The sequence below is a fragment of the Hemitrygon akajei genome, chromosome 2 (genome assembly GCF_048418815.1).
Source record: "Hemitrygon akajei chromosome 2, sHemAka1.3, whole genome shotgun sequence".
NCBI lineage: Eukaryota > Metazoa > Chordata > Chondrichthyes > Myliobatiformes > Dasyatidae > Hemitrygon > Hemitrygon akajei.
In genome coordinates, this window is record NC_133125.1 from 15,558,239 (window position 1) to 15,582,644 (window position 24,406).

At 40.9% G+C, this 24,406-nt stretch overlaps 1 protein-coding gene across 1 annotated transcript in view; it reads left to right on the top strand.

The window, feature by feature from the left end:
* The window catches only part of LOC140739402 (leucyl-cystinyl aminopeptidase-like), a 113,905-nt gene that overhangs the window by 49,457 nt on the left and 40,042 nt on the right, over window positions 1-24,406 (top strand). The window contains exons 5-6 of the mRNA XM_073067674.1: window positions 2,808-2,928; window positions 17,878-18,032. Coding sequence (XP_072923775.1) covers window positions 2,808-2,928; window positions 17,878-18,032 — 276 coding nt within the window. The remainder of the gene's footprint in view (window positions 1-2,807; window positions 2,929-17,877; window positions 18,033-24,406) is intronic.

The window sequence follows — 24,406 nt, forward strand, 5'->3', positions numbered from 1 at the left end:
ACCTCCAGTATATGCAAGTAAGGGTGCTTTTAATACTCAGCCCCATCTCTTCAGAGAAGATGGGAATGGTTCTTGTCTGAATCGCTGAAGTTATGTTACTTGTCCTCCCACCTCGATTTCAGAGAGGAATTTCAAAAATCTGAGCAACCATGAAGTATTTGATGCTGCAGTATATATAATTTCAACTGATTACAAAGTGTTACTGGTCTTGTTTATCATGGTGGTTGAGATGCCAAAGGGAAGATATTTAGAGTTACTTGGCAGCCTATACACATGAGAGATTCTGCAGATACAGCAAATCTTGATCAACACACGCAAAATGCAGGAGGAACTTGGCAAATTAGGCAGATCTAGGTAGGGGAATAAACAATCGATATTTTAGGCTAAGGCCATTCATCAGGACTGGAAAGGAAGGGGGAAGAAACCAGTATAAAAAGACAGGTTGGTAGGGAGGGGAATAAAGTAAGAAGCTGCGAGGTGATAGGTGGAAGAGGTAAAGGGGTGAAAAAATAGCAGTTTGGTAGGAGAGGATTGTGGACCATGGAAGAAAGGGAACAAGAGGGAAATAATAGATATCTGAGGAGAGTGGAGGGAGTGAGAGGTGAACCTGAATGGGGAATGACATAAATTGCACTACCACATCATTGAACAGCTTCGCTTCAATTCGTTTGCCGCAAAAGGTGGGGTAACGTGGATATCTACTTCAACTTCCCATTCCCATTTCACCATGGTAGTCCACAGCCTCCTCCACTGCCATGATGAGGCCACAATCAGGTTGGAGGAGCAACACCTCATATTCTGTCTCAGTAGCTTCCAACCTGTTGGTATGGACATCAATTTCTCTAACTTCTGGTAATTTTTCACTCTTTCTCTTCTCTCTTTTTCCATTCCCAATTCCAGTTCTCCTCTCATCGCTACTCTAACCTGCTCAGTTCCTCCAGTATTTTCTGGTGTGTTGCCCTTGGCACTCTGTACCTTTTGCATATTGCACCCTTTACGATGTTATTGTCAAATCCTGCAGAAGGAGAATTAATCTTGCTAGCTGGTCCATTCTGAATGTTATCACCCATTTGTCATGCATTAACGAGGATGCAGAGTAAGCATTCCAGCCTGCGCTGGCTTGAGCCTTGAGGATAATGGAAAGATCTTGAGGGATTAGGAGAGAAAAATCCAGACACCAGCTGCTCTTTTCATCACCGTTAATTATTGGTCAAGGCCAACTATTGAATAGTGGATTCCCATGATATTAATGTAGGGGGAATTGGTGATGGCAGTACATCTGAAGGTCAAAGTTCAAAGTAAATGTATTATCAAGGTATGTGTATGTCACCATATACAACCCTGTGATACATTTACTTGCGGGCATCCACAGTAAATCCATAGAGGGATGGTAGATCTTTTGTTTGTGGTGCTTAGAAACCTATTACTTGTGTTGTCCAATTCTAACATAATTGTTTATTTGGTGTTATGAAAAGGACTGAAATGTAATATAGGGAATGTCATTGATAAAGCAGCTGGAAGTGGTTGTGTAGAGGATTTATTTCTGAAAATATTCTACCAAAATGTCCTTGCATGCTTATGACTTCCTTCTGATGATAACTCACCATCACAGATCAAACAAGACTCAGTTACTTTTAACTTTACAGTAAGGTGTCTTGATGTTGAGGATGTTTGCTTTTTACATCTATTTGATTTTGAGCGCTTGCATTCATTATTGGCAGAGGCTGAGGCTTGGAGGTGAGTGTTTTTGACAGAGGTTGAGTGGGATAATGGTGGGAAGCCTGTGGACAGGTAGGCATTGCTTGAAGGTGCTGCTGTGAGCTCCTTGCATGACTTCACTGATTAAAATATGACTGATGCCTCAGTTAGAGTTCCGTTTCGTTGATGAGGCATTCAGAAGTGACTTAATTTCACAGAAAGTGGGTGATATAAGCTGGATACAAGTATGCATCATGATGGCGAACTGGGGGGGAGGGGAAGGCTATTCAATCATCCACTTTGTACAAACGTTTGTATGTTGGGACCCCACACAAACTCGTTACTTTAATGTTAGGGCTCTCTCGCTGGATTCCACTGAGTTTGAGGCTAAGGAATCTACTCACACTCTTTTCAATTAGCTGTATAGCTGTCCTCCATCATGTTTGTTGTGATGTGGGAGAATTGCAGAGTTTGTCTAATTTTGTTGATCAAGTCTACACTGGTCTCTGTGCTTGGCTTTGTGATATTTGAAGACTTTTATTCTTGTAGAAATTGGCAACATACCAAATCTCTTGAACCTCACAATCAAGTATAGCCATTGGCATGCCTTCATTATGATTGCATCAATATGGTGGGCCTCTGAGATGTTGACACTCAGGCCTTGAAACTATTTTCCCTTTTCACCACTGACCCCTCAATAAATGTTAATTGGTGTGAGTTCACCTGACTTCCCCTTAATGAAGTCTGCAATCAGTTACTTAATCTTGCTTACATTGAGTGTAAGATTGTTGTTGTGACACTACTCAACCAGCTGATGTATTTCACTCCTCTACCCCTCCTCATCACAAATGTTAAATTATTCTGCTGTTGTTGCTGCCTGTGATACACACTAACTCAGTGAAACTCCATTCTGGATTAGCTGAATTTTTTGTTTTCTCTCACCTTCTTGAAAAAGCAGTGTAACACTTTTTACCATGTATGTCCTTTCTGTGGAAGCAAGGGTTTTGTTTTGAAAAGGCTGCTATTCTATAGATTCATATTGAAGAGATTATTTTTAGTGTAATAACTTTTGGTTTGATAATAGTTTTTGTCACATTGAATTTGACTAGGTGTCGGTGTATGCTGTTCCTGGAAAGACAGATCAAATGAAGTATCCATTGGGAGTAGCGATGAAACTTATCAACTTTTTTGAGAGTTCCTTCAATATATCTCATTCCTTAAAGAAACTAGGTAAGGTAAAACAAGAATGTTTGTAATAATACTTTAAGATGTTTGTCGATGACTGTAATGGTAATGAGTTTTGCAATGTAGTATGTTCTACCTTCAGTAAAAAGCAATGAATCTGGATCGGGTTTCAGTTTAGTTTCACCTTATTAAAAGCATTTTGTCTTTGCACGTCAAAAAAGATGCAGTACAATTCTAAATTTTGTGTACTCGGGACTGGAAACAGTAAACCTATAGCACAATGCAGGCCCTTCGGCCCACAAAGTTGTGCCGAGCATGTCCTGACCTTAGAAATGACCAGGCTTACCCATAGCCCTCTATTTTTCTAAGCTCCACGCACTCACCACTCTGAATAAAAAAACTTACCCCTGACATCTCTGTACCAACTCCCCAGCACCTTAAACATGTGTCCTCTTGTGGTAACCATTTCAGGCCTGGGAAAAAGCCTCGGACTATCCACACGATCAATGCCACTCATCATCTTGTACACCTCTATCAGGTCATCTCTCATCCTCCGTCACTCCAAGGAGAAAAGGCAGAGTTCACTCAACCTGTTTTCATAAGGCATGCTCCCCAATCCAGGCAACATCCTTGTAAATCTCCTCTGCACCCTTTCTAAGGCTTCCACATCCTTTCTGTAGTGAGGTGACCAGAACTGAGCACAGTACTCCAAGTGGAGTCTGACCAGGGTCCTATATAGCTGCAACATTATCTCTCGGCCCCTAAATTCAATTCCATGATTATTGAAGGCCAATAAACAGTATGTCTTCTTAACCACAGAGTCAACCTAAGCAGCTGCTTTGAGTGTCCTGTGGACTTGGACCCAAGATCCCTCTGATCCTCCACACTGCCAAGAGTCTTACCATTAATATTATATTCTGCCATCATATTTGACCTACCAAAATGAACTACTTCACACTTATCTGGGTTAAATTCCATCTGCCGCTTTTCAGCCCAGTTTTGCATCCTATTAATGTCCCACTGTAGCCTCTGATAGCCCTCCACACTATCCACAAAACCTCCAACCTTTGTGTCATCAGCAAACTTACTAACCCATCCTTCCACTTCCTCATCCAGGTCATTTATAAAAATCACGAAGAGTAAAGGTCCCAGAACAGATCCCTGAGGCACACCACTGGTCATCGACCTATGCAGAATATGACCCATCTACAATCTCTCTTTGCTTTCTGTGGGCAAGCCAGTTCTGGATGCACAAAGCAATGTCCCCTTGAATCCCATGCCTCCTTACTTTCTCAATAAGCCTTGCATGGGGTACCTAATCAAATGCCTTGTTGAAATCCATATACGTTACATCTACTGCTCTTCCTTCATCAATGTGTTTAGTCACATCCTCAGAAAATTCAATCAGTCTCGTAAGGCACGACTTGCCTTTGACAAAGCCACGCTGACTATTCCTAATCATATTATACCTCTCCAAATGTTCATAAATACTGCCTCTCAGGATCTTCTCCGTCAACTTACCAACCACTGAACTAAGACTCATTGGTCTATAATTTCCTGGGCCATCTCTACTCCCTTTCTTGAATAAAGGAACACCATCTGCAACCCTCCAATCCTCCAGAACCTCTCCTGTCCCCATTGATGATTCAAGGATCATCGCCAGAGCTCGGCAATTGACGCAACACATTTTACTTCACGTTTATAAAGATAAAGATTAGCTTTATCTGTCAATTCAACATCGAAGTGTACTGTGAACTGTGTATTTTGCATCAAATCAGCAAGGATTATGCTGGGACAGACCGCAGTGTTGCCACCTTACACAGGTTCCCCCCGCTATCTGAAGGTAGAGTGTTCCTATGAAATGGTTCGTAAGCGGGAATGTCGTAAAGTGAAGAAGCAATTACCATTTATTTATATGGGAAAAATTAGTGAGCGTTCGCAGACCCAAAAAATAACCTACCAAATCATGCCAAATAACACATAAAACCTAAACTAACAGTAACATATAGTAAAAGCAGGAATGATCTGGTAAATACACATCCTATATAAAGTAGAAATACTTTTCTACAATTATTGCAGCACTGTCCACCGCAGCGAAAATCTCACGGGAGCGGTCTCGGCAGCACTCGCGGCAAAAACACTCGGCGCAAGTGCTCTTGGCAGGAACACACAGCGCAAGCACTCTGGGCAGAAGCACTCTTTCCAATAACCTTTAAGCTATGAAGCTTCCAAATTATACCAAATAACACATAAAAATACACAGCCTATATAAAGTAGAAATAATGTATGTCCAGTGTAGTTTCACTTACTGGAATCGAGAAGACAGTGAGCACACTGATGATGGTGTTTTAGGCTGAGTCGTTGGAGTTTGGGGTGGTGGGAGGTACAGGAGACTGGGGTGTCATCTCATCGTCGTCTGTTTCCATCAGGGCAGGCAGGTCACCTTCTTCTATGTCTGCCTGCCTCGATGTCGAAGGTCGAGTTTCGTCGTCTGCTGTGGCTGATGTGGAAGGCTTGAAAAACGACAGTATGCTTGACTGCTTAGCTTTGTGCATTTTTATATCATACAGTTCTATGTAAGCACTCAAACTATCCCGAAAATATGCCCTAAACTTGCGTACCCTTTCAAAATAAAAGTCATACTTCTCTGCAATCATTGCAGCGTTGTCAATTGCAGCGAAAATCTCAGGCAATTGCTTCACATTCAGTTCCTGGATGACTTCACTTTCGGGCCGTTTGCTACTGCGTTCGGCTTCAATTGTTGTCCTTTCCTCTTCATCAGCTCTTCATCTGTCAGTTCTTGGTCATGGGATGCCAAAACCTCTTCAACATCATCTTCACCAACTTCCACAAACCCTTAGCCAAACTCACTATATCCTTACTTCGTTCACCATGATCGAAAGGCTTTATTATGTCTAGTTTTACGCTAAGTGTAACACTCTCGCACTCTTTTAGGCTTTTCCGATACATTAGAACTCATCTTGCTAACGGATACACAAAATGAATCGACATAAAGCACAGATGCTCACAGGCACGTGTTTAAGCAATGCTGGCTAGAATGCAGTTCCGGGGCAGGAGCTTGGCTGCTCAGCACACGCGCTGCCTTTTTTCATAACAGTGTAAGCACCTTCTATTAGCGAAAACAGGTAACTAATGTAGGTCTTTCGTAACAGCGAGGTGTTGTAAAGCGAACATTCGAAAAACAGGGGACACCTGTATCCACAATACACAAACCTGAACCTGTACACCTTTGGAATGTGGAAGGAAACCAAACCAACTGAAGGAAGCCCACACATTCACAGTACAAACTCCTTACAGACAGCGGTGGAAATTGAACCCTGATCTGTAATTGCTGGCACTGCTGATCAACATAGTTAATTTTTATAGTGAACTGTATCAACATAACTGGAGCGTGGAAACAGGCTTCTGGTGAATTTAATTGGAAGCGGGGATAAAAGAATCAGCAGCTTGGTATATTAAAGGGAGAATGAGAAACAAAGGTCTAGTGTATTAAAGGGAGCATGGGAATCAGCAGCCATTGAGCCTGGACATCAGAATTTCTGAACAATCAGAGAGTAGATTTTGGCTTTTAATAAACTCTGCCCTTGCACTGAAGAAAAAATTCAGACCAGAATGAATGTAAGTCAACAGAATATTGATAAAATTATGGTAATTAATGTTTTATATTTATTGTATAATGTTGTTTCAGTTCATGAGTTGAAGTACTGTAGAATGACCAGTGCTCTTACTTTCTGTGATTACTTTTGTGTGAATGTGTACATGCAGTATTTATTGATAAAGCTTGGTCCCAGAGCAATTGTTTCACCACAGCAATGGACAACATGCTGGCAAAAGATCAGTAGCCTCTTTTTTTGACCATTGACTGTAAATGTGATTTGAGCTTCGTGATTAATTTCTGCATACTTGAAATTGCTTTAACTTCAACAAGGAATCTGCTTCCACAGAGCTGCTCCAGTTTCTCCTGACATCAGTCCCAAACTTTCATACTTGTATACTTCCAGCTATAGGATTGACAGGATAGAACTCTGTCCAATATGTGATGCGACTAAATAAAATTGAGTTCCAAGGAAACGGGTAGTACAGTGAGTGAGACTGTGGCCCTTTCTTTCCCATGAGCTCATTGCAAACCTGTAGAATGAAAGTCTCCATTCTCATAGCTGAGGGAGTCCAAGCCAAAATCGATCCCTTTCTTGATGAGCAAGTGTTCACAATAGAAAGAATACAAAAAAAAATTTGCTGTAGAGAACCAAATTGCTAAATTATCTGCAAGCAGGTTTTGGGGAAAAATATTCTTTAAAGTTTTGGGATTTTAGTTTATTGTTCTAATGTATTGAGATGCATTGCGTTTAATTTGGGAGTTGCTACAACACTATTGGTTGTCAATTTGATTAAGCTTCATGAGGCATCACAGTAAGGACCCAAGTGTTTGTATTGTTCTAAAAAATTTAGAGAAGTATATTGATAACATTGAGCCTGAATAATCATTTTAACCCAAGCCATAAAGAGAATGAGAAAGAGAAAGATACTAACATAGATAAATTAGTGCTGATTGGCAGGAGGCAAAGAGCCTGTTCTGTTTGGCAGCCATTCACCACTGGTGTTCCACAGGGGTCTGTTTCGGGATCATTTCTTTTTATGCTATATGTGACTGACTTGGATGATGGAATTGATGGCTTTGTTGCAAAGTTTAAGGATAATATAAAGGCGGAAGGGCAGGTTGTATTGAGGAAGTAGAGAGGCTACAGAAGGACTTGGAATAGGAGAAAAAGGCAAAGAAGTGCCGGATGGTCATGTGTTTTGGTCTAAGAAATAAAGGGTAGCCTATTTTCTAAATGGAGAGGAAATTCTAAATTCTGAGGTACAAATAGTCTTGGGAATCCCCGTGCAATATTCCCTAAAGGTTAATTTGCAGGTTGAGTCAGTGGTGAGTAAGGCAAATTTGATGTTAGCATTCATTTCAAGAGAACTAGAATATAAAAGCAAGGATGTAATTTGAAGACTTTATAAAGTACTGGTGAAAATTATGAGCAGTTTTGGGCCCCTTATCTAAGAAAGGAAGTGCTGATTTCAGAGAGGGTTTAAAGGAGGTTGACGAAAATGGTTCCAGGATAGAATGGCTTGTCATATGAAGAGCGTTTGATGGCTCTGGGCCTTTATTCACTGGAATTCAGAAATATTAGGAGTGACCACATTGAAACCTATCAAATGGTGAAAGGCCTTGATAGGGTGGATGTGGAGAGGATGTTTCTTGAGGTGGGAGAATCTAAGACCAGAGGACACAAACTCAGAATAGAGGGACATCCTTTTAGAATGGAGACAAGGAGGAATTTCTTTAGCCAGGGAGTGGTGAATCTGTGGAATTTGTTTCCATAGATGGCTGTGGAGGCCAATTCTTTATGTATATTTTAGGCAGAGGTCGATAGATTTGATTGGTCAGAGCATGAAGGGTTACGGGGAGAAGACTAGAGATTGGGGCCAAGAGGGAAAATGGATCAGTCATGATGAAATGGTAGAGCAGACTTGATGGGCCACGAGGTCTAATTCTGCTCTTACATCTTGTGGTATTATGGTCTTATGATGTTGTTTTGGATTTCCAGTATCTGTAGAATTTCTCATGTTTATACATTTTCTTAGCCTGAGGAAATAGAAGCGTTGATGGGCTTTCTTTGCTATGTGATTGGATCAGAACAAACTATTGGTGATGTTTACACCTCCAGGACAAACTATTATTGAAATTTACACCTGGAACAAGAGTCTCCACTGGTGCACTATTGATACATTTTCATAGTGTGTACTCCACCCACTTCCTGAAATCAATGACCAGGTCTTTTGTTTTACTGACATTAAGTGAGAGGTTGTAACCATGAATCCATGCCACTGTACACCGTCTTATAATTATTTGAAACCAGGCCCACTAATTTGGTGTCATCTGTAAATGTACTTAAAGTTATGGCCACACAGTCATGAGTGTATAGGGAATAAAGTCAGACACAGTCTTGCAGGACACCAGTGTTGCGGGTAATTGGCGTGAAGGTGTTGGTGTAATTTTACTGATTGAAATCTGTTGGTCACAAAGTCAAGGGAGGTGCTGAGTCCTGCAGTACTGTGCAGTATTCTTAGGCGCATACAGTTTATATAACTAGGGTGCCTAAGGCTTTTACACAGTACTGTATCTGACAATATGGAGCAGAGAGTGAGTTTGTAAATCTGGTGTAAGCAAAAAAAATATTGGGAATGACGAGGTTGGAGTGCTGCAGGAGGGATGTGGGACAAGTGGCAAAGAAGGAGTGCCAGTGGCGGGAGTCCCTGTTGAAAGCCATTTAAACTGCCTACTCCCTATGACCTGCACCAGGACCATAGCCTTCCACACCCCTACTATCCATGTACCTATCCAAACTTCTCTAAAACATTGAAATCGAGCTTGCATGGATTATTTATGCTGGCAACTCATTCCATACTCTCATGACCCTCTGAGTGAAGAAGTTACCCCTTATGTTCCCCTTAAACATTTCATCTTTCATCCTTAACCCATGACCTCTGGTTTTAGTCACACCCAACCTTAGTGGAAGAACACACACCCTGATGGGTCTCGGCCCAAAACGTCGACAGTGCTTCTTCCTATAGATGCTGCCTGGCCTGCTGCGTTCCACCAGCATTTTGTGTGTTGCTTGAATTTCCAGCATCTGCAGATAAGGAAATCTTAGACAAGGAAGTGTCTTAGTGGAAAAAAACCTGCTTGCATTTACCCTATCTACACCCATCATAATTTTCTGTACAGTCGGCCCTCCTTATCTGTGGGGGATTGGTTCTGGGACCAAAAAAATGTGGATGTGCAAGTCAGTGGATTTAGGACCCGGTGGAGCTCAGGACCCGCCGCCCGCAGTGTTTCTGTTCTGGAAAATGATCACGATTGAAAATAAAGTGGAAATAATAAAGCGATCAGAAAGAAGTGAGACGCCATCGGTCATTGGAAAAGCATTAGGCTACAGTCTGTCAACGATCAGAACAATTTTAAAGGATAAAGTGAGAATAATGGAGCATGAGAGGGGCCTGCCCCGATGAAAGCTACAATTATTACTAAGCATTGCAGTGGTTTAATTATTGAAATACATACGTTTCTTACATGTTTTATATGCATAGAAAAGTAAAATAGATACTAAGACAAATGTTTGACTAACTGATGCTAAATAATACCAGATGTACCTGTTCCAACTTAGAGAACTTCTGTGTTTTTTTCGACCCCGATCCGCAGTAACCTACGCACATCCTCCCGTATACTTTAAATCATCTCTAGATTACTTATAATGCCTAATACAATGTAAATATTATGTAAATAGTTGTTATATTGTATTGTTTAGGGAATAATGACAAGAAAAAAAATGCTATATATACTCAAACAACAAGTGCTGGAGAAAGAACTTCCTGGTTTTCCCGATCCGCGGTTGGTTGAATCTGCGCATGCGGAACCCGCGGATAAGGAGGCTATCAAATCTCCTCTCAATCTTCTATGTTCTAAAGAATACAGTCCTAACCCATTCAATCGTTCCTTAAAAAGAATCATGTCCTCCAGAGCCAGCATCCTTGAAAATTTTCTCTATACTCTTTCAGCCTTTTTTATGTCGTTCTTGTAGGTAGGTAACCAAAACTGTGCACGATACTCCAGATTCAGCCTCACCAACATCTTGTACAACTTAAAATGTAACATCTTATCTTCTGTACTCAATGCATTGATTTATGAAGGCCAATGTGTCAAAAGCTTTCTTTACCATGCTGTCTACCTATGACACCAGTTTCAATGAATTATGGACCTGTATTCCCAGATCCCTTTGTTCTATCACAATTCAGTGCCCTACCATTCACTATGTAAGACCTACGCTGGTTGGTCCTACCGAATTGCAAAACGTTGCACTTGTCTGAATTAAATTCTATCTGCTATTTTTCAGCCCATTTTTCCAGCTGATACAGATCCCTCTGTAAGCTATGATAGCCTTCCTCACTGTCCACTGCACCCTCAACCTTGATGTCATCCAGAAATGTGCTGATCCAGTTAACCACATTATCATCAGATCCAGATATTTGAACAAAGGACCCAATGCCGATCCCTACAGCACACCACTAGTCACAGGTCTCCTGTTAGTCAGGCAACCGTCTACCACCACTCTCTGGCTTCCCCCATAAATCCAATGTCTATTCCAAATTATTACTCCATCCTGAATGCCGAGCAACTGAACCTTCTTGACTACCTCCCAAATTGACCCCATACTAATATCCATGTAGACATCATCTATTTTCCTGGTAACTTCCTCGAAAAACTCGATAAGATTGGTTAGACGTGACCTACCAAGCACGAAGCCTTGCTGACTATTCTTAATTAGTCCATTTCTATCCAAATACTTGTATCTCCAGTGCCTTAGAACAGTGGTCCCCAACCACCGGGCTGCGAGGAAACGATATGATTTGGCGGTATGAAATGTTATGAGTCAGCTGCCCTGTGCTTGGCCAAGTGTTTAAGGTGTTGGTCTAGTGATCTGCCGGTCTCCCATACAACCCTGCCCAGGCCTGCGCCCTGGAAACTTCCCAAGGCGCAAGTCCATGGTCTCTTGAGACTAACAGATGCCTAACCAGGGTCTCCATATCTTTTGAAAACCAAGGTTACCTACACTTGTTATATCTATCATTTATTCTGACAGGCATGTACAAACTTTGTACTCTTAAAATTTCGTTTTTGAAGGCCTCCGACTTACCAAGTACACCTTTGCCAGAAAGCAGCCTGTACCATCAGGTTTAGCCGTTCTATAATTTTGATGCACCATCAATAACTCTCAGAGACGGGAGGCGAACGATAGGCTTTAATTAGCTGCAAGAGACCACCACACAACATCCTGGAGACTGAGGGAGGAGCAGTGCCTTCAATCGCCTTTATACAGGGGTCTGTGGGAGGAGCCACAGGAGCAGTCAGCAGAGGGGCGTGTGCAGACAGGTATATGTAGTTCACCACAAATTTAGAATCTCAACTCACAGACCATACCTATCTATTTCCAAATTTAATTTGAAACTAATCAAAATCAGAATCATGTTTATTATTACTGGCCTGTGTTGTGAAGTTCGTTAACTTAGCAGCAACAGTTAAATACAATACATAATGTAGGAAGAAAAAATTAATCAATTACAGTGAGTACATATTTGTATATTGAATAGATTAAAAATAGTGCAAAGACAAATAATTTTTTTAAAAAGTGAGATAGTGTTCTTGGATTCAATGTCTATTTAGGAATTAGATGGCAGAGGGGAAGAAGCTGTTCCTGAATCAGTGTTTTCCTACAGGCTTCTGTACCTCCTGCCTAATGGTAACAATGAGAAGAGGGTATGTCCTGGGGGTTCTTAATAATGGATGTTGCCTTTCTTTGCCACAGGCAGCTGTGGAGGCCGAGTCTTTATGTATATTTAGGGCAGAGGTTGATAGGTTCTTGACTAGTCAGGATATGAAGGAATACTGGGAAAAGGCAGGAGACTGGGGCTAGAGAGATAAATTGGATCAGCCTTGATGAACTGGTGGAGCAGACTCAATGGGCCAAATGGCCTAATTCTGCTCCTATATCTTATTATCTAAACTAAATCTCTTTGAACTCCTGATGAAATATAGCCGCTGCCTTGTGTTCTTTATAGCTGCATTGATAAGTTAAGACCAGGTTAGATAGTCAGAGACATTGACACTCAAACTTGAAATTTCTCTCTCACTCTTCTTCTGATCTTTCTATAAGGATTGTCTCATGTTCCCTCGTCATACCCTTCCTGAAGTCCACAATCAGCTATTTAGTCGTACTGATGCTGAGTGCATGGCTGTTGTTGTGACACCGCTTAACTAGCTGTTTTATCTCATTCCTGTATGCCCTGTCATCTCCATCTGAAGTTCTACCAACAATGGTTGTGCCATCAGCAAATGTATAGATGGTGTTTGAGCTATACCTAGCCATACAGTTATGGTTATAGAGTGAGTAGAACAGTGGGCTAAACTGAGGTTTGCCAGTGTTGATCATCAACAAGGAGGAGATATTACCAGTCTGCACAGATTGTGGTCTTCTGGTTAGGATCCAATTGCAGAGAGAGGCACAAAGGCCCAGGTTCTGTGGCTTTATCGCTCAGGACTGTAGGAATGATGATATTGAAATGCTAAGCTATAGTCAATGAACAGCATCCTGACGTGTTTGTATTGTTGAGGTGGCCATGTGAAGAGCCACTAAGATTGCATCTGCTGTAGACCTATTGTAACAATAGGCAAAATGCAGTGGGACAAGGTCCTTGCTGAGGCAGAAGTTGATACTCGCCATGCCCAACCTCTCTAAAAGCACTTCATGACTGCAGGTTTGAGTGCTACTGGATGATAGTCACTAAGACAGCTCACACTACTCTTCTTAGGCACTGGTATAATTGTTGCCCTTTTGAAGCAGGTGGGAATATCTGACCAAAGCAATGAGAAGTTGAAAATGTCCTTGAATATTCTGGTCAGCTGGTTGTCACAAGTTTTCTGAGCCTTACTAGGTACTATGTCGGGGCATGCAGCCTTGGGAGGGTTCACACTCCTGTAAAACAAACTGTTAATCTGACTCTGAAACAGAGATCACAGGGTCACCAGGTGCCGCAGGGATCTTCATAGCTGTAGCTATATTCTCCCTTTCAAAGTGGGCATAGAAGGCATAGAGCTCATCTGGTAGTGAATCATTGCTGCCATTCATGCTATTGGGTTTCACTTTTTATAGGAAGTAGTGTCTTGCAAACTCTGTCGTGCATCTGAAGTGTCCTCCAGCCTTGTTTGGAATTGTTTCTTCTCTCTTGAATTGGTCTTCCGCATGTCATATCTGGTTTCTTATTCAGACCTGGATCTCCAGACTTAAATGCCACAGATCTACTCCTCAGCAGACAACAAACCTCTTGGCTCATTGTTGGCTTTTGGTTTGGGAATGTACAGTTTTCGTAGGCACAAGCTCATCCACACAGATATCCTGTGGACTTCTTAACAGTAAGCCCACAGTCAGTTTGGGCAGCAACGTCTCTTGTCCCATTATGCTGAACACTGGCGCTCCCTGAGGCTGTGTGCTCAGGGCTGTTCACGCTACTGACCCGTGACTGTGTCGCAGGATCCAGCTCAAACCATGTCTTTGAGTTTGCAGGTGATACAGCAGTGGTTGGACTTATCAAGAACAATGATGAGAGAAAGTGGAGTAGCTGATCAATTGATGTGAGAAGAAAAACCTATGGCTGGATGTGGAGAGGACTATGGAAATCATTGTGAACCACAGAGGTGCAGACACACCATTTTCCTCTGCAAATATGTGGCTTTTCCATAGAGTTAAAGTGCACCAAGTTCCTGGGAGTTCATATCACAGATAACCTCACCTGGTCCCTAAATATCAACTCCCTGAACAAGGTGGCACAGCAGTGCCTCCACTTCCTAAGAAGATTGAGGGAAGCAAGGCTCCCAGCTCCCATCTTAACCACATTTTACAGGAGCACCATTGAGAGCATCCTGACAAGTTTCATCCCTATCTGGTATGGGAGCAGTCGAGCATTGGACCAGAAGTCCCTACAAAGGACAGTGAGAACAACTGAGAGGATCATAGAGGTCTCCCTACCATCCATCAGGGAGATTTATCAGGAGCACTGGCCTTTAGTATTATTAAGGCCCACCCATCCATCCAGCATCCTCTATCTACTATCAGGCAGGAAACTCCGATGCATAAAAACAAGAACAGTCATGATAAGAAACAGCTTCTTCCCCTGGCTTCTGAACTCCCTACCACATTGTACTCGAAGTGTCACTGGTTAATCTGTTCCATACCTTAAATATTTAATATTAATGCACTTTAGTTTGTTATTTATGTGTGGCTCATCTGTAGATTTTATCCTTACCTTCATTAATTATCATCTGTTTTGTCCTTTACACCCTGGTTCGAAGAAATGTTGTCTTGTTTCTATTTGCATTATATGGTTATATACGTTATATACATATATGTAGTTAAATTACAATAAATATGACTTGACCTGACTTTAATGAAGTCAATAGCAACTGCAAACTACTCATCCAGATACGAGGGCAAATCCCTGAACACAGTCCAGTCCACCAATTCAAAGCAGTCCTGTAAGTGCTCCAGTGCTTCCCTTGTCTATGCGTTCTTGGTCCTCACTACTGGTGCTGCAGTCTTCAGTCTCTGCTTATACCCATGGAGTAGAAGTTCAGCCAGGTGATCAGACTTCCCGAAGCGAGGGCGTGGAATAGCACAGTAGGCATTCTTGTTGGTGGTGTAAGAGTGGTTCAGTGTGTTGTTTCCTCTGGTACTATGTGATTTATTGATGGTAATTATTTAGTGAGTTTTTCAAGCTGGCTGGTCAAAATCCTCCAAAATGATGGTAAAGGCAACAGGGTGTGCTCTTTTGTATGTATTAAACACATTGCTCAGATCATCTGGAGCCTGTTTGGCATTAGCCTGAGGTGGAATGTACGTCGCTCCCAAAGTGATCACTGAAATCTCTTATGGCAGGTAAAATGTTTGGCACTTAATTGAGAGAATTTCCAGGTCTGGAGAGCAGAATTGGGATATCACTGACATACTTGTGCACCAAGCGGAATTGATCACAGGGCATACACTTCCACCTCTGTTTTTGAGGGACTCAGCAAATCTCTCCTGATGGTGTATAGCGAGCCTATATTTTCTAGAGACTGTACATTTGCCAGCAAGATAGTTGGTATTGAGAGCTGAAAACCCAATTTTCTGAAATACACCTGTATCCCTGATTGACAGCCACGTTTCCTTCATGGAGTCCAAGGAATAGTATGCGGCAATCAGTATTATTTCCGTCAGTTTTGAGCAGTGATAGATTGATCAATCGCTTTAAAACATTGTTATTAACTGTACAGATCTTGGAAGTAGTTGTGATTCTCAGCTGTTTCCGGCTGAAACAGGAAGATTTAATCGTAACTATCGATCTACACTGCAATGAGATTGCTGTCTCAAGGTGCTCCAGAACTAATGGCATTGTGGTCACTGGATGCAGTGTTTCCCTATGCAGACTTACATACTGATGAAGGAAACTTTCCTGAACACATTTGACAAGCTCTATCCCATCAAGTCCTCTTACAGTATGGGATTCTCAGTCAATACAAGGAAAGTTTAAAATCACCTACTATAACAACCTTATGTTTCCTGCAACCACCTGTGATCTCTTTACAAATTTGTTCCTGTAAATCCTTAGGACTGCTGGGTGGTCTGTAATAGAGCCCCATTAACGTGGTCATACCTTTATTATTTCTCAGTTCCACCCATAATGCCTCACTAGTCAAGTTCTCCAGTCTGTCCTGACAGAGCACTGCCATGACATTTTCCCTGACTAGTACCACCATCCCACCTCCTTTAATCCTCCCATTCTGACATGTTTAAAACAACAGAACCCTGGAATATTGAGCTGCCAGTCCTGCCCGTCCTACAACCAACCAAGTCTCACTAATGGTTATAACGTCATAAGTCCAGGTGTTAATCCATGCCGTGAGCTCATCCACCTTTCTTACAATACTTCTTGCATTGAAGTATACTCAGCTCAGGACACTAGTCGCACTATGCTCAACTTTTTGATTTCTGACTTTGAGGTCTTAGCAACCTCTATCTCCACAACCTCTCCACTAACTGTTCTGGCACCTTAGTTCCCATCCCCTTGCAACTCTAGTTTAAAACCCAGCTTGCAGCAGTAAAAAACCTTCCTATTAGGATATTAGTCTTATGCCCTTCCTCCTACACCAACTCCTTAGCCACATATGGAATTGTATAATCTTCTGAGTTCTAGCCTCACTAGCATGTGACATGGGTAGCAATCCTAAAGTCACAATCCTTGTGGTCCTGCCTTATAGCTGAGCATCTAACCTAACTCCCTGAAATCACTCATCCTACCATGTCATTGGTACCTACATGGACCACAACCTCTGGCTGTTCGCCCTCCCACAGAATGCTCAGGACTTGATCCAAGATGTCTCAGGCCCGGACACCCAAGAGGCAACATACAATCGAGGAATCTCATTCTCATCCACAGAACCTGCTGTCCGTTCCCCTAACTTACAAATTCCCTATCACCACAGAGCGCCTCTTTTTTATTTTTGCAGTAGCAGTACAGTGCAATACATAAATTACTACAATACTGTGTAAAAATCTTTAGTACCCTCACTATATATATGTTCCTAAAACTTTTGTACAGTACTATATCTACTTCTTGCATATACTTAATGAATTGGCCCACACTACATTTTGTGGTAGAGAGGTTCACTGGTTCACCAAAGTGTGGGTGAGGTTATCCTGATCTGAGGAATTAACATATTCCTTATCTTAAAAATGATTCCTGGGTCAAGACTCTCCAACCTTTTGGAACCTTTTCCTTGTTTCTATTCTCTGTATTAGAATTTCACTGATTTCAAAGAGGTCCTCTGATTCTTCTAGTTATCAGTGAAAGTCAATCAACCCACTCTTTCTCAGTTTCACAGTTCAGGTAACCAAGAGATCATTTTAGTAAATCTTTGTTGTACTCCCTCCATGTCAACAACTTCATTCCTTAAATTGTGCACATAACTGTAAATGAGATCCCCTACACAGCTCTAGAAAGTTATTCTCCTTCCTGTGTAATGCACACAAAATGCTGGAGGAACTCAACGGGTCAGGCTGCTTCTATAGAGAGGAATAAGCCATTGTCCATTCAGGCTGAGACCCTTCATCAGTACTGTTCATTCCTTTTCATAGATACTACCTGACCTCCTGAATTCCTCCAGCATTTTGTGTGTGTTACGCTAGATTTCCAGCATCTGTAGAATCTCTTGTGCCTATCCTTCCTGTGTTCATCCTTTTGCAATAAAGGCAAAGATCCACTTCACTCCTATCCTCCCCAATCTATTCAATTTGCCATTTATTTGTATTGAAGAATTGTAATTCCCTTTTCTAGATCTGGTAGCACTCCCTGACTTTCAGTGGGAGGCCATGGAAAATTGGGGCCTGATCATTGCTCAAGAAATGGCACTTCTTTGCAAGGAAGAGACGGCTTCTGCAATGGCCAAATTGACAGTTGCTTACGTGATTGCACATGAATTGGCTCATCAGGTATTTAAAGTTTATTGAATAATATATGTATAATTTTAGTTAAGCAGATGTTCATCAGTTTCATTATTGAACAGATTTATTTCATTAGTATGCTCCACAAATCATTGATTAGCCTAAGACTGAATTTCTGCTTGTCCTGATTTCTATGCAATATGTCCTGTTGCTACGTACTTGCTGAAAGCTCACCAATATCTCTTGTGGGTCACATTTTTTTCAACTTTTCCACTTCTAGAATCTGATTCATTCTTTTATTTCTCCCATTTTGTTAACACAAATGAAATGTTGATGAAATAAATTAACTTCCATTCTGATAGTAGAAGTTCTTTGCTACCTCGACTTGTTAGATGTTTTCCCCCATCTAACACTGCATTACTTCTACTTGGAAAAAGAGTTGTCACTCTTAACGATCTGCCCCCAGATTATATTTTTTTTTGCTGGAAGTGATGAATAAAGACTTGACAGTGAGAAAAAAGGGCAGCAATTGAAATCTATCAATGTTGGCTGTAGGCCTGGTTTCTAAATTAAAGAACTGAAAGATAAAGAGATTTGCAAAGTTGCTCAGAAGATGTAGATGATTTTGAAATGTTTCATTTGATTCCTGGAACAAATGTTGGAATTCAACAAGTTGGCATCAGTTCCTTGTCAGCTAGATTTTCGTTATTTCTGAATTTAATTAAGATAGAAATTTCCTGTTTTCTAATTGGCCACCTTTCTAACTGCCCCAAATTAGCCACCTGTTATCAACTTAATTCAGAAGTGCTGCTGAAGTTCATGTCATAGGATGATATAACAGCAATAACTGAAACCTGCTGGCTTCAAAGGATGGTTATGAATATAGTATTAAAGGATATACTTAGGAAAGATAGGCAAGATCATAAAGGTGAAGGAGTAGCCATCTACATTAGAGAGTTTAAATGTGCAGTTGCTTATGATAGGAGGCCACTTGAGACTTAATGAAGATATCTGGGTGAGAATTGAAATCTGTAATGATAAAGGAATATTGTTAATGCTCATTGTGATTTTAATAAACCACTCTATCAGAACATTAAAAAAGCAAGTTCTAAGGGGGGGGGGGTGTTATAGTTATGGGAGACTTTAATTTCCCAAATATTGAGTAGGAGAACCCGGTGACTAATGGATTACGGGAAAGTGAATTTATTAGATTATTGAAGAATTATCTTTTTGACCCAGTATGTTGATGCACCAACAAGAGAGAGGCCTATCTAAATTTGATATTCTGTAACAATCAGGATAGAATTTTGAGTATGGGATTTGTTGAGTCTTTAGGAACAAGTGATCATAACATTGTTAGTCTGAAAGTTTTTTGGGACAGAATATCTGCAAAAGCCAAAGCCATTTAATTGAATTTCAGAAAGGAAAAGCTTGTGTAGATGCAGCAAAGACTTCAGAAGGTAAATAAATGCTTGACATTGAGTCAATTGAGGAACAATGCGGTCGATTTAAAGAGATAATATATGCAATGCAGGAAATGTTCATACCCAAGGTCGAAAGAAGCAATAAAAACACTAGTTCAACTACAGGGATGAATAAAGATATACATTTAAATTATCAAAGAAATGACGCTATATAAGGAATACAGGAAAAATAGGAATGATGTCAACTGTGGTGCATGTCAAAATATGAGACCTATAGTCAAGAGGGAAATTTAGATTGCCAAAAGGCAGGTTGAGAAGGATATTGCTGATAATACCAAGATTGACTGCAAGAGATTTTGTCAATACTTTAGTCGTTAAAGAAAAGACAAGGAGGAAGTTAAGTGTATTAGGAATAATAATGAGGTGTTAAATTATGCAAAGAAGGACATACTGGATACTCTTAACTCATATTTTGTTGAAGTTTTCACCTGCAAAAGTGTTAGTAATATGCCATTAAGTGTAGAGAAAAATAAGGTTGTTTTATGTGACTTAGAGATCTTAGAAAGCGAGGGCCTGCTTTAACTGAAAAGGCTGAAAGTTAATAAATCTCCAGGGCCAGACAAAGTATATCCAAGGGTACATAAAGAGATCTGTGAGTATATATACAAACTCCTAACATGTATTTTTCAGACGTCATTGAAGACTGGTGAAATCCCCAAGGACTGGAAGGGAACTAACATTGTGATAATATATGAGAAGGGTGACCGCAATGACCCTTATTACTATAGATCAGTAAGCCTAACGTGTATCGCGGACAAGATAATGGAAACCATAATAAAGAATGAGATGGAAAAGCAGTTGATAAGTACTGGCATGTTAGCAGAAAGCCAGCATGGGTTCAGAAATGGGAAATCGTGTTCTATTAATATGCTGGAGTTCTATGAGAGGCAACTGATATTCATGATAATGAAAGAGTGGTTGATATTATTTACTTGGATTTTCAGAGCCTTTGACAAGGTACCCTGTGCGGGGTTAATAATCAAATTACAGGAGGTAGGGATTCTGGGAAAGGTGTGTGAATGAGTGCAGAATTGGCTCAAAAACAGAAAACAGAATTATGGTCAGAGCGCCACACACAAAATGCTGGTGGAGCTCAGCTGGCCAGGCAGCATCTGTGGAAAAGAGTACAGTCAAATGTTTCCTGCCGAGACCTTGGTGAGAGGATCATTTTTACACCTAGAAGATGTTAAAAGTGGAGTTCCACATGGATCAGTTTTGGGGCCACTGCTGTTTCTAATTTACATTAATGATTTGGATAACCACACAACAAATAAACTAGTAAAGTTTGCCAATAACACAAAGTTAATGGGATGGGCTAATAACATTCGGGCAACAGAATCTACAGTTGGACCTAAACAAAATCCAAATGTGGGCAGATAATGGGAGATAAAATTTGTATAGGAAATAGAAATATTAGATATAATTATAAAGTGGGGGGGTGTTTGAGTTAGAAAGTGAGTTAGTCTGAGAAGAATTTGAACATTCTGGTGAACTCATCACTATCAACATCTAGAAAGCACAGAAGTAAATAGAAAGGCTTATAGAATGTTAGGCTACATAATCCGCTCAGTGGAGTTCAAATCTTGAGACATCCTCCTTAAACTGTATAATGTGCTTGTGAGGCCACACCTTGAGTATTGTGTACAATTTTGGGCTCCATATGTTGTGAGCAATGTGAAGGCACTGGAGAGAGTTCAGAGATGGGCAACTAGATTCATACCATGTCTGCATGGTATGACCTATGAAGAAAGATTGAAAGAATTAAATCTGTTTAGCCTAAGTATATATGGAATGAGCAGAGACATGATTGAAGTGTTCAAGATCATTAAGGGTATAAGTAAGGTGGATGCCAGGTGCTACTTCAAAGTTAATCCATCATCAAGGACATGAGGCCATAGGTGGAGACTAATTGAGGAGAGATTTCAGATTAACATCAGGAAGCATTTCTTTACTCAGTGAGTTGTTGACACATGGAACAAACTACCCAGTTGTGTAGTTGAGAATAGTACCTGAGAGACTTTCAAATCTAAACTCGATAGTTATTTCAACACACTATGTGAACAGGAATTTGGCAAGCTTTGTTGGGCCAAATGGCCTGTTCTTGTCAAAAACTTTTTAATGTTCTATTCACATCCGTTTGTTGCTTAGTCTGAATGGAGGAAGCATTGATACTGGCTGTGATCTCTAACCTGGGAAAAATCAGTATAGCTATGAGGTATTAAATTTTGATGTTAAGACAATACCTCCCACACCTTCCACATTAATATATAAATATTATTTGGAAATTAAAGAGAACTTTGATAATATATTTGAAGGTTTTCATACATAAATATAACTGTTGAGGTATTTTCAGTTTAAGGGAAACCATAACAACTACTACATTGTCAACCAAACACAGAATATAAAATGTGGTTAAAAAAAACTTCACATCATTGCACCATCATGTCAGAACAGCCTCTTAAAATGAACCTCACTCAGTGTTGGTGGTTGTGGATTACACATGTTCCCACCCACTACATTATCCTACACAGGCCCCCCAAGAATTCACTAAAATGAGCATTGTGAGCTTGGACGAGCCACTGAGCTTGGGTCCTTTGTTCCATGGGTGGAGTAACAGCAGGTGCCTCTAGCTTGTTCAGAAATGTGTTAACATGCTCATGGTCATGTCATGACTTTAGGGGCATGGTAGCAGAATCCAACAAATCTTGGTGGGCCAGTTTAAGGTGATCTACCGAAATACTTACAGGTTTATCCCTCCTATCCATGATGTCTTCTCTCTCTGTTTCTAAACATCAAAAGGGCCATCATAAAGGAGCCTAAGGTAATGTTGGTGTGCATCATGGCAGACCAAAACAAACGAGGTGGAACATCAGTCAACAGGAACCTAAGAGTGCTATAGGCCATGATGGGTAGGAATAGGTCCAAAATAATTGAATTTACTGAGAAGGGCAGAACACTGTTGAAAGGCAGACCAGGCAGTCATGGCGTCAGGAATAAAGTTGCCTGGCACTCATGCTGGCTACCCATACACCAACTCAGCACAGACGACTGCAAGTCCTCTTTGAAATCTGTTCTGAGCTCCAGCTGGACCTACGGGATATTGTCATGTCCGTAAGACCATAAGATACGGAAGCAGAAGTAGGCCATTCGGCCCATTGAGTCTGCTCCACCATTCAGTCATGGGCTGATCCAAATTCTTCCAGTCATCCCCACTCCCCTGCCTTCACCCCATACCCTTTGATGCCCTGGCTAATTAAGAACCTATCTATCTCTGCCTTAAAAACACCCAATGACTTGGCCTGCACAGCCACTCATGGCAACAAGTTCCACAGATTTACCACCCTCTGACTAAAGTAATTTCTCTGCATCTCAGTTCAAAATGGATATTCTTCAATCTTGAAATTATACTCTCTTGTCCTAGAATCCCCTACCATGGGAAATAACTTTGCCATGTCTAATCTGTTCAGGCCTTTTAACATTTGGAGTTTTTCTATGAGATCTCCCCTCATTCTCCTGAACTCCAGGGAATACAGCCCAAGAGCTGCCAGATGTTCCTCTTACAGTAACCCTGTCATTCCTGGAATCACTCTTGTGAATCTTCTCTGAACCCTTTCCAATGTCAGTATATCCTTTCTAAAATAAGGAGCACAAAACTGCACACAATACTCCAAGTGTGGTCTCACGAGTGCCTTACAGAGCCTCAATATCACATCCCTGCTCTTATATTCTATACCTCGAGAAATGAATGCCAACATTGCATTTGCCTCCTTCACAACCGACTCAAACTGGAGGTTAAGCTTTAGGGTATCTTGCACAAGGACTCCCAAGTCCCTTTCCATCTCTGCATTTTGAATTCTCTCCCCATTAAATAATAGTGTGCTCGTTTATTTCTTCCACCAAAGTGCATGACCATACACTTTCCAATATTGCATTTCATTTGTCATTTCTTTGTCCATTCCCCTAAACTATCTAAGTCTCTCTGTTTCCTCAACACTACCCGCTCCTCCACCTATCTTTGTATCATCGGCAAATTTAGCCACAAATTCATTAATACTGTGGTCCAAATCATTGACATACATCATAAAAAGCAGCAGTCCCAACACCGACCCCTGTGGAACTCCACTGGTAACTGGCAGCCAGCCAGAATAGGATTCCTTTATTCCCACTCTCTGTTTTCTGCTGACCAGTCAATGTTCCACCCATGCTAGTAACTTCCCTGTACTTTCGTAGGCTCTTATCTTGCTAAGTAGCCTCGTGTGCAGCACTTTGTCAAAGGCCTTCTGAAAATCCAAGTTACACCATGTCTACTGCATCTCCTTTGTCTACCCTGCTTGTAATTTCCTCAAATAATTGCAGTAGGTTTGTCAGAAAGGGTTTTCCTTTCAAGAAACCATGCTGGCTTTGGCCTATCTTGTCTTGTGCATCCAGGTACTCTGTAATCAAATCCCTAATAATCGATTCCAACAACTTCCCAACCACTGATGTCAGGCTAACAGGTCTATAGTTTCCTTTCTGTTGCCTCCCACCCTTCTTAAATTTTAGAAAGGATATACTGACATTGGAGAGGGTTCAGAGAAGAACAGCAGGAAACCTCTTGATAACTGGCAGTCATTTAAGTTTTTTTGTGTGTCTTGAGAAATTTTGATTTTAGGGTCCAAAAGGTTATCTTTGTCAGTTCTTGAGGCTTGATCACAGGAAATGCATCTGAGATGCCCTGTAATTAACTAGCAGTAGAACCATTCTGTGAGTGAAATGTTTCTTGAAGAATTGAAAATTCTTAATGAGGCTAAGTCGGGAAAGTTGAGCTGCTTTATTTCACAGAGAGCATGCAAGTGTGTGGTCAAAATAAAATCCATGTTTATAGATAATTTACTTAGAATTTGTAGAGGAAGATGGTGAGGAAACTTGTCTGCTCCTGTCCATTTTATGGACTTTTTG